This window comes from Nematostella vectensis, chromosome 15, assembly GCF_932526225.1.
Source record: "Nematostella vectensis chromosome 15, jaNemVect1.1, whole genome shotgun sequence".
Taxonomy (NCBI): Eukaryota; Metazoa; Cnidaria; class Anthozoa; order Actiniaria; family Edwardsiidae; genus Nematostella; species Nematostella vectensis.
The window spans coordinates 9,387,937-9,399,705 of NC_064048.1; the positions used below are offsets into that span (position 1 = coordinate 9,387,937).

At 40.7% G+C, this 11,769-nt stretch overlaps 1 protein-coding gene across 1 annotated transcript; it reads left to right on the forward strand.

Annotated features, from left to right (window-relative positions):
* The first annotated feature begins 1,746 nt into the window (after positions 1 to 1,746).
* On the forward strand, positions 1,747 to 11,542 carry LOC5512434. Its single transcript, XM_048722413.1, has 7 exons — positions 1,747 to 1,806; positions 4,208 to 4,613; positions 5,425 to 5,525; positions 6,613 to 6,834; positions 9,993 to 10,016; positions 10,179 to 11,067; positions 11,145 to 11,542. The coding sequence occupies exons 2-7, from the start codon at positions 4,220 to 4,222 to the stop codon at positions 11,540 to 11,542; spliced, it is 2,028 nt and encodes a 675-aa protein (XP_048578370.1). The 5' UTR covers positions 1,747 to 1,806; positions 4,208 to 4,219.
* Positions 11,543 to 11,769: the final 227 nt, after the last annotated feature.

Consider the following 11,769-nt stretch of genomic DNA (forward strand, 5'->3'; position numbering starts at 1 on the left):
ATTAAAACGCGTACTTTGTGACAAGAGCTGTTTAACAATCGGACGGAAACTTTACAGTTTACAGACTTTAAAGTTTTAATTGAATTTTGTCAAATGTTTAGCTAGTATAATTGTTGGGGGAGGGGGCAAAACCCTCAGCTGCTCAACACACACCGAGCTAAGAATATGGGTCATATGAGAGAGCTTCTGTGGCGCAGTTGGCAGAGCGTCGCTCTGTAGTGCCTGTGCCTCGCACCACAGGTTTCCCGGTCGCTCTGTAGTGCCTGTGCCTCTCACCACAGGTTCCCCGGTCGCTCTGTAGTGCCTGTGCCTTGCACCACAGGTTTCCCGGTCGCTCTGTAGTGCCTGTGCCTCTCACCACAGGTTTCCCGGTCGCTCTGTAGTGCCTGTGCCTCTCACCACAGGTTTCCCGGACGCTCGGTAGTGCCTGTGCCTCTCACCACTGGGTTCCCGGTCGCTCTGTAGTGCCTGTGCTTCTCACCACAGGTTTCCCGGTCGCTCTGTAGTGCCTGTGCCTCTCACCACTGGGTTCTGGGTTCGGTTCCCGGTTACTACGAGAGTTGAGTTATTTGGTCTCGGCTTTGCTTGCTTCGCTGTGATCGGTTACAGCGCAGCTGGGAGGTCCATACCCTTGACCACCCCTCTTGGTACGCACATGTTACCAGTACCTACATGTTACGAGTATACGCATGTAACCAGTACGCGCATGTTACGAGTACGCGAATGTTACGAGTATACGCATGTAACCAGTACCTACATGTTACGAGTATACGCATGTAACCAGTACGCGCATGTTACGAGTACGCGAATGTTACGAGTATACGCATGTAACCAGTACGCGCATGTAACCAGTACGCGCATGTTACGAGTATACGCATGTAACCAGTACGCGCATGTTACGAGTATACGCATGTAACCAGTACGCGCATGTTACGAGTATGCGCATGTTACGAGTACGCGAATGTTACGAGTACGCGCAGGTTACCAGTACGAGTATGCGCTTGTTACGATTACGCGCATGTTACGAGTAGCGCTTGTTACGATTACGCGCATGTTACGAGTACGCGTCTTTGAATAGCTCATTGCTGCTATCGCTTAAGGAACGCGTGCCGAAATCAGGAATGTATGTTTATTTGTCTAAAAAAAGGCGGGAAGTAATAATTGCTGCTTGTTTGGCAGATGTTTGTTACAAAGTTAAGGATTAGAAAAGCTTTTTCCGTCAAACAGTAAGATTTTAAACATTTACCACTTGTATCTGTAGCCTTTCATCTCTTTCCTTTTGTAATAAATTATCGCTTTGCTGTTATCATCAGTCAATTCAATCGATCCATTTGTTTGCCCCCATCTCCAATTATTTGTATTTAATCGAACCATTTGTTTAAGTTACTCATTGGTTCACCAATTCTAATTAAAAAGGTTATCAATTAGACATGCTTAACTTTGAAACATTACAAGATTTTAACTCTGCACAGTAAAATTCTTTTTTGTGACGGATATAAGGAAGAAATAAAACAAACAGGTAGAACGTGAGTGTTCTGATCTTGAACCAAATTTTGCCCAAGAATAACGAGGTATCAAACATCTTACTGAAGACACGCGTGACGACAATTATTATTTATTTATTTGTTTTAGCCTACACACACAAAAGCAAAGGATAACAGCTCAAAGGCAAAGCCAATCAAAAACAGTGCGAGTCAAAGTCGAGATTCCATGGTAAATATTTTATGACAAATTACGGAGGTAAAAAAATATTTGCCAGCGTTTGGTCAGCACTGCTCTCAAGAGTTTTGTTTAAGCGTACGAAAGGTAATTTTTTTTTTCAGTTTGTGGTCCAAAAATTTTGTTAGTTTATGTTTCGAATGAATTTATTTTAGCACGTTTGACTTTACATGTTAAGGGGTAGCGATGGGGTACCTCGAAATTTCGAAAGTCTCGCAAACATTTCGCAAAGTCTCGGACGATTTTATTCGCAAGTCTCGAAGTCTTGTTTTTTCTCACTTGATTTTTAAACGCGATCTCGGATTCTCGGATTTTGATCTGTTTTAGCTGAGCCATTTATTTTTGGTGTAAAGGGGAAATAGCAAAATGCATCAATTGCATAAAAAATAGTCAACAGGGAGAGGAAAAAGGAAGAAATGTCCTTGAAATTTTTGATAAACAAAATATAACAATAATGCAATAATTATATTCATTACTTTCTTATAATTTCACCTTTGTCTCTTAGACTTGTCCCCACCCAGGACCGGTGGGGACAATAAAAATTGGAAACAGCCTTCCATCATCTTGCAAAACCAATCAGGGGAATAGATAACAATATTTTGCAGATTAAATGAAGTTTAAGGCAAACTCTCTGTATACACGCATAAATCTTGGCGTGAATGAATATTAGTAGAACTCCTCTGGTTGCCTTTATCCATTTCTTGCCTTAATTTATTGCAAGAAAAAAAAACAGGCACTGAATTCCACATAATTGACAAGAACTATTTTCCTTCCTCCGTGCTTGCATTTTGTCGCCATTTCGGGGCCATTGTCGCCATTTTGGGGTATGGGAGTTGCACGGCTGACTTGGCGTGTGACACCACAGGATACTCCCCGATGACCACAAAAATCAAGTCGCATAGCTATACCATATTTCTATACCTATATACACATATATGTGCAAGGTGTTAGTGATGACTTAGATGTTATTTTTTTAGAATTTGCTTCCAAAGCAAATATGTTTTTCTACATTGCATTCATTTTGGAGTAGGCAACCAACAACAGGCCACTATATGGTTAAAAGTGTGTGCACCAAATATGTAATGCATGAAAAGAGATTTATTTGTGGATTTTAATTTCCACACTTATTTCTGAATAATCAGTCCAATTAATCGCCACTAATTAGATACATAAAAAGTACAGTAAATGGCATCTAAACTGACTACATTTTTGGGGATCTTTGGAATGCTGTAAAGGCCAACGCTTTTAAGAATATTGTTTGTATTAAAAAAATATTCTACTATGAAGGAACATAGTAATTGACCATTAGACTCTTGACAACTTTGACAGCCATAGTCACACAGGAATTGTGTATTTTAATGTACTGCATAATTTATATTATTAAATGATGGCTGGATCCATTTTGTTACTATAGGCTGTAATAAACTTTGATATTTTTAATCTTATTGAAAATCCATTCTAAAGATGAGGAGAGCAGGATCCTAGACCCCCAGCTCTCCTAAAACTACCTCAATCAGTCAACACAAAAAAGTGTTCAATGCGGGCTTTGCTTTTAGGCAGTGCCTAAATCTATATATTATGTTTTGTTTTCGAGTCTTGAGCCTTACGCTATGAACAGGAACTGTAGCTACCGTAGCAAGATTGTATTGTATTTATACTTATTCTTTTTGCAACTGATGTTTATGACAACCTCGAGCAAGTTATCCAAAAAAAAGCTCGGCGACCGGATAAGCTCAGGGCTCTGACTCCGAAAATTTGACATTCTTAAAAGCGGATCTCGGCGCCTTGGCAAGTCTCGGGTTCTCTTTCGAGAACTCGATAAACTTTTAACAACATTCGCTATTCTTCTGAGCTACTTGTTCCCGTCAGCCATATTTTGTATATTTGATGAATTACATCTACGAAAGTTGAAAAGTTTGGTGGCTTTTCGTCGGAATGCATTATTTCAGGAGATATTCTAATATCTATATAGTAGAACTTTCTTCTTTGTTACTTATGAAAATTCTGTTAGCTTTCACTAGCATTTTCCACTTCCTTTCTTGCTTGTTTTATTCATTAAGGTCCCGATTCTTCAATTGATAAAATAATAAAAGAGATTACTTCGAACACTGAAATCGCGTCTAAAAATCCGAGACTCCGAGACCGTGGTTAAAAAAACGAGGCTCCGAGACCCCTTATTTTTTGGAAAAAAACGAGACTTCGAGACTTGGGTAAAATGCCGAGATCCGAGACTTCGCAATTTTTTTTCGAGACTTTCCAAATTTCGAGGTACCCATTGCTACCCCTCTATCTATAGACCATCGCGATTTCTATTTTTTTTGTGCGAGGACATACACGTATTTGAATACACGTATTCAAAATAAACATTGTTTTGTGCAAATGGTGAATGGCAAATGGTAGTTATAAGACCAATTGCGGTTTGTAGCTATTAGTAAGGATTAGATAATGGACGCGAGTGTTGCCTTGATGCCTTCTTGTCAAACAACAGGAATCCTTCAAGATGTACTTGACTGACTTCAGCGCACTGCTGGCAATGCTCCTCTTCATAATGTACCGAACAGGACGGGGAGGCAGCCCTGTGACGTCACGGCCAGGCAGCAAGCTAATCAACCACGTGATCGCATCTTTCCAATCAAACTCCTTTATCCAGTGCATTCAAGCATGCATGGGGACGCCAGATTGCTACAGCTACAACCAGTACCCCGGAGCTGGTCTTTGCGAATTAAACAGCGCCACGCACTTATCCCATCCATGGGACGTGGTGAGCGACCCAGACGGGAGTTACATGATCTACAATCTACGCCCCTACAGATGTAGCTACTCGCTTTGTCAAGAAGACGAGATGTGCGAGGTCAAGCCTGATGGGATGACGTATACGTGTCGAGTGAAGCGCTGTGAGTTTGAGGGGATATGTTTATGCTGATTTTCACATCAAACAAAAAAAAGAAATAGATATTAATAAACAAGTGTTCCAGAAGATCGGAATCTAAAACCTTCAATAACCAGGGGCGGGGGACTCTCCATAAAAGTAGATGGGTTGATCTTTTAGGGTATAAACCTCTACTAAGTGCTATACCTTTGGGGGTCTCACGCTAGCGGATCATCACATCCTAATAACAACAGGTCATGAAGGTGGACGAAAAGAGAAATGTTCGTTGAAGTGCTCCTTTTGACCGTTGCAGCATAAATCAGGCGATAAGTGGGTTGACCGGTTAACAACGAAAAGAGAAATCCTCGTTGAAGTGCTCCTTTTGACCGTTGCAGCATAAATCAGGCGATAAGTGGGTTGACCAGTTAACAACGAAAAGAGAAATGCTCGTTGAAGTGCTCCTTTTGACTGTTGCAGCATAAATCAGGCGATAAGTGGGTTGACCAGTTAACAATTCTACTACATATAGAATCTAAAGGCCAGGCTAAACTAGGCGGCATGTCGAGCGCGACCATGTAGCGTGCGACATGTCTCCTAGTTTAGCCACCCAAAGAGACATGGTAGCGCCGCCAAATCTTGTAGCAGCGACAAAGAAATGTTTCTTCGATAGCTGAGAAGTGTCGCGCCTTACAAAGTTTGTCGCGCACTACATGTTTTTGGTGGTGGCTGAACTAGGAAACATTTAGGAGACATGTCGTGCGCTACATGTCGCGCCCGACATGTCGCCAGTTTAGCCAGGCCTTAATACATATATAATTTTGCTTATCTATTTACAGTTAACATATACGTGCGGTCTGAAACGTTTGATGACCCAAGCAGGTCGGAAAGTGGAAGTGAAAGCAGAATTACCGTTGATGGACAAGAATACTTCAATAATGTACGTAAAAAAATGGATAGCGTGCAACAGATACCTATCTTCAGTAATCTACTTTATTCCTAGACGCCTCGTAATAGGTGCTTTAGAAATTCGGGTATTCCTTGGTGTTACGGGGAGCTTTGTTTTTGGTGCTCAAGGCCTTTGTACTCTATTTCATTGTCTCGTTCTAAAGTCTTTGTTTTTGGCTTTTGTTCCATTGTGTTTTTGGTGCTAATGCTCCGTAACACCAAGAAACTGCCAGAAATTCACGTTTGCAAAAGTTCACGTAATTACAGTGCGCGTGCGTACAAACAACGAATTTAAATCGCTCCAATACCTATTTAATCATCGCTATTTTTCGTTCTGTTTCAAGAAACAGCTGTTGATAAGGCTATGTTTTCTTCAATAGTGCGTTATCGGCCACTCTAGAACTTTATTGCAGCATTTTGGTTTCTCTCTACGGAGATCTTCACACAGTGAAGTCAATTGACGAATGACAGCTTGCCTTAGGCAGGTCCCTTTTATAGTTCGCGTTCGTGTTTAAGAAAACGTTGTCGTTTTAGGGGCGGACCATTTGACTTTTGAGGGCGGTGGGGGGCGGGGGGTGATTTTGAAAAAAAAATCCTGCAAGCAACTGTTTGAGGAACAAAAATCCGTGCAACCCAACTCTGCGCCATTTTACATGCAAACAATTATGAAGTTATGAAGGCTGAAACCCAAAGTTGTGAAGAAGAGATGTCAAACGGTTTTAAGCAACATGATTAATATTGGTTGAATTCTAGCTACCAAAATGTCACTGTATTTTAATTATATTCGTGTTTGATGAATGACTCATTATAAGCGAACAGAAGGGAGGGGAAGTCGGAATTCGGAAACCGAGGTATCCATTTCCCAGATTTAAAGACTTTTTTTTATTATTGAGGTCGTAACGGGGGGGGGGGTTTCTGAAAATTTTGGGGTTCTGAAAGAGGGGGGGGCATATTCGAAAACATATTCGAAAACAACAACACCTAATAACAACGTATGATATGACAGAAGGCAAGCAGGTTTTCTCCACGCGAAAAAAGTACTGTTACAGCTCACTGAGACTTTTGTTCCATTCTTGCAGGCTGGACGAGGATGGACTATTGTTGTCTTCCACATGAATGGGACATTTCATTCAAAAAGTGGCCCATTCGACACTAGAGGTTCATCTTCTCACGCAAAAGCAATGGCCGAATACCTAACTAATCTCCCAAACAACACGCTGGTCATCGCTACTGTTGGAGGAAATGCCGACCTGGCCGGATTAGCCGAATCCGCCTTGAGGAGCATAGGGGCCCGAGATCCGGTAACTCCAGGGTATAGGGAAGCGTGGTGCATTGTGGGATACAAAGGAGGGAATCGGCCATGGATCCGACAGGAGCACTCGACATCTGACATCACGGAGATTAGCGTCACGGTGCCCTAGGAAGAACAATCACTCGACAACCGACATGACGTAGATCAGCGCCACGGTGCCCTAGGAAGAACAAGCACTTGACAACTGACATCACGGAGATCAGCGCCACGGTGCCCTAGGAAGAACAATCACTCGACAACCGACATCACGGAGATCAGCGTCACGGTGCCCTAGAAAGAACAATCACTCGACAACTGACATCACGGAAATTCGCGTCACGGTGCTCCAGGAAGAACAAGCAATCGACAACTGACATCACGGAGATCAGCGTCACGGTGCCCTAGAAAGAACAAGCACTCGACACTTGGCATCTCCGAGATCAGCGTCACGCCTGCATTTCGTTGCCTCCCGCTGAGGCAGAATTCGGAAGCAGCTGTTGGTCTACCTGTGGTTCCTGACTGCCGTGCCCAGGCTGCGCTTGTCACATAAGTCGTGGGTCGGACATATCAAGATTGACAGCAGTGCCATGGTAACGATCTAAGAGAAAAACAAATAGGGCAAAACACAGAGTATGTCATATGAACAAAAAACAGGGCAAAAGCACAGAGTATGTATGTATAAAAAATTAGGGGAAATGCACAGAGTATTGTGTATAAAAACATGGCAAAAGCACAGAGTATGTATGTATAAAAATATGGCAAAAGCACAGAGTATGTATGTATAAAAATATGGCAAAAGCACAGAGTATGTATGTATAAAAATATGGCAAAAGCACAGAGTATGTATGTATAAAAATATGGCAAAAGCACAGAGTATGTATGTATAAAAATAGGGCAAAACACAGAGTATGTCATATGAACAAAAAACAGGGCAAAAGCACAGAGTATGTATGTATAAAAATTAGGGGAAATGCACAGAGTATTGTGTATAAAAATATGGCAAAAGCACGAGTATGTATGTATAAAAATATGGCAAAAGCACAGAGTATGTATGTATAAAAATATGGCAAAAGCACAGAGTATGTATGTATAAAAATATGGCAAAAGCACAGAGTATGTATGTATAAAAATATGGCAAAAGCACAGAGTATGTATGTATAAAAATATGGCAAAAGCACAGAGTATGTATGTATAAAAATATGGCAAAAGCACAGAGTATGTATGTATAAAAATAGGGCAAAACACAGAGTATGTCATATGAACAAAAAACAGGGCAAAAGCACAGAGTATGTATGTATAAAAATTAGGGGAAATGCACAGAGTATTGTGTATAAAAATATGGCAAAAGCACGAGTATGTATGTATAAAAATATGGCAAAAGCACAGAGTATGTATGTATAAAAATATGGCAAAAGCACAGAGTATGTATGTATAAAAATATGGCAAAAGCACAGAGTATGTATGTATAAAAATATGGCAAAAGCACAGAGTATGTATGTATAAAAATATGGCAAAAGCACAGAGTATGTATGTACAAAAATATGGCAAAAGCACTGAGTATGTATGTATAAAATATGAACTAGTGCTGCTATCATCGATGTTACGGTCTTAGATTCACACTATCATTTTTCATTCAATGTACTATGAATTAAAATAAATGTTAAATTAAAGTTATTCTGTTTAGATTAATAGATTAATTTTCTTCACAATGTTAACGTCATCGGCGCATATGAATATGACTCCATTCTCTGAAATGCCAGATGGCAATATTGATTTCAAATACTTCCATTGAAAACTTCTTAAAGTATGGAATGTGTGATCCTTTTTTTGGGGAGAGGGGGGGGGTTCTCTCGAGGGACTAAACCTTTCTGCACCAAAAATTCCCCTTAAAAACCACACACAAGGCTGATATAGTAATGCAGTATTTTAGTAATGTAACTAGCTTTATTAAGGAAACAGTCAAGACATACCTTCAAATTATATTTTATTTTCCCGAAGGATCACGAGAGACCAATATCCTGGTTTACCTGTGTCTATCAAAATTTTATTCTACAGTGCAATCTGAGGGTCGCAGCACAGAAGGCACGTGCCCCCACCCCACCAATATCTTTAAAATTAAAAGAAAATGACCAGTATGGGCGTGGCTGTGCCCCCCAATATCTTCAAAAAGTTTCACCCCAAAATAATTCGAGCCCTGCCACGCCTTAGAATCTTGAGATTTAAATTTAGTTTTATTGCCTGTGACACCTGTGGTGTACGAGGAACGCCTGTCGAATTTTTCATTCAAGCAAAACTGCTCTCAACAAACTAGCAAACAAGCATCGTTCTTATTACACTTATTTTATGGAATGAAATGAGGTATTTCTTACAGCTTATGTTACCCCTGCTATATATCTTGTAACATCTATTTCTATATTCTGTTAACCAAAGGGGAAGGCCTTGAGAAGAAACTCGGGGAATAAGCTTATATGTGAATGTTAATTCCACCACCTGCGCTTTAACCTTTGGTATCTTGCCTACATTTGCTTTTCCACAGGCTAAAATTTGTAAACATAGAGATAGTTAGCAAGACATTTTAAGGTAACGTGATGTGTATTTATGTTTTTTCATGATGCACATTAGAAGTTTAGTTCTTCGTATATGCACGTCGGTGTCTGACACGTCGGGACGTGTTATGTAGTCCTGCGTAAATAAACAAAATAAAAGTTTGTCGAGGGATGAGGATGACTTTGTAAGACAGCGACTAAAGTCATGGTGCTTGATTGACTATGCCTTGTCTGTACAGCTATTGTCGGCACTGTCTGGAAAGTCTGGTGGACCACAGCTGCCAAGGCTGCAAACAATTAGGGGTACAGAAAAAGTTTAGTGTAATACAATGCTTGAAAGTGTATGACTGGTTTTGTCTGGGGCATAATTTTTATGTAGTTTGGCATTATAAAATTCAGTGAATCCATTTCATTACGTACTCCTCCCTCCACAAAAAATAATATTTCAATTTTTTTTCATTTAATGCAAGCTGCGTTCTTTAGTCAGAACAAAAGCTTGCTGAGGCACCATCCTATATTATACCTTTTATTTGGCCATATTTGCGGGGTTCTCACAATTCAGCATTCAAGCTGCGAGGAGAGTGATTAACTTTCTAAATTTCTGTCTTTTATTTTTTTATAGATTACTGTTGATGAAGCAGGAAAGGTAAGAAATAACAGCTTGAATGAGAAGAATTCACTTGATCAAGGTAGTAAATCCGCGATATCCATCACTTGTGAAACCTGTCAAGGAGATCACTCTGCTGGGAGATGCACCTATTGCTGTGAATTCATGTGTAAGTTCTGCATCAATTCCCACAAACGATGACTTCGTACAAAACAGCACAAGGTAATAGCGCTTAAAGAAGCAACAAGCTCTTCTGGTCGCCTGCTTGGACACTGTCCTTTCCATAAAGATGAGAGGCTCACTCTGTTTTGTGACGAGCTCATCTGCCGAGACTGTGTGATCAATTCCCATCAAGATCATAAGTATAACTTCACTAGCAACATCATCGATCGAGAGAAAGAAGTTACCAAAGCAAAGATAAAGGAGGTAAAAGACAAGGAGGCGGGTTTATCCCAAGCACAGGCAAATGTTTTGAACGAGAAGGCTCGATTAGAAGCGCAAAGAAAGTCGTTGAGAAAAGAAATTGATGAATTCGTTGATGATAAGCTGGAGGAGATACACAGAGTTCTGAAAGTTGACGTCATGTCTGATTATGAAAGCAAGCACAAGCAACTAACTGAACAAGAGGATCAGTTGTCTTCCGTTCTAGCAAACATACAAAGTCGTATGAAGTCTGCTGTTGAGATGTTCAGGAAGGGTACAGATTTTGATGTTTTATCCACAAAGAAGGAAGTCATACTGGCCCTTAATGCCATAGCAGAGAACCCATTGAATAGTGGCCCGAGTGAACTTGTTGGTGTGACGCCTGCTAAGCTTTATGTAGACAAGAGCTTCTGGTTATCTATGACAAACAGTATTCTAGTTTACAACAGTCAGGTTGTTACTCAACAATGTGAACTCATCATGGGGATGGGCGCTGAACCTAGTGTGGTGTATTCCACATTCGTGTCCAAGACTACTGAATTCAATGTTGCCGTTAATGACAATAAAAAACAAAGCTATAAGAGTCGAGTAGATGTTGAAGTCACTATCCAGAAGTCAACACCAAAGCCAACTGAAGTGATTCGGTGTCAACTAATGGGAGTGGGTTGTATAGTTTTACGTTCACGCCAACAGAAGATGGTGATTACAGTTTGTCTGTAACAGTGAATGGTGATCATATCAAAGGTAGCAAATTTAAATGGGCTGTGAAGCCGTATGAAGATCTGGTCATCTTGCGGGAAAAGCCTACGAAAAACGATTTACTGGCTTTAGCAGAGCACGTTTCTTGGAAACTGGAATTACTTGCAGATGAGTGGTTGGCGAATATCGGGGTAACGCATCACCTAGATGGGGGGCAGAGGGTCTGGGGGTGGTCACCTGGAAAGAAATATGTTGCCAATGAGGAACATACGAGCTCTATCAGATCTTGGAAGGGTGGTGACGTGTTCAATGTGTTCCTCAGCAGGGATACACAGGAAGCCGGGATGATCATCTGTAATGAGCGCACGCCAGAGAGAGATGTGTGTGAGGGTCTTGACTGTCCTGTTCAGTTCTACACGTATGGAAAATGGCGTCTTGTGTAGAGCACTATTAAGCGAATATCTGTATATGATACTGACAGCAAGATGGAATTGCCATCCGTTGACAATTCTAAAGACGGGATGATTTCACTTTATCGTCGTCATAATCACCGTCACTATCGCTCTTCATAAACTTATCATCACCACCCAAACAATCATCATCATTATAATCATCATAAAACATCATAGGCAATTTGATGATTAGCCTTATCATTAAAAGTACTTTGTTT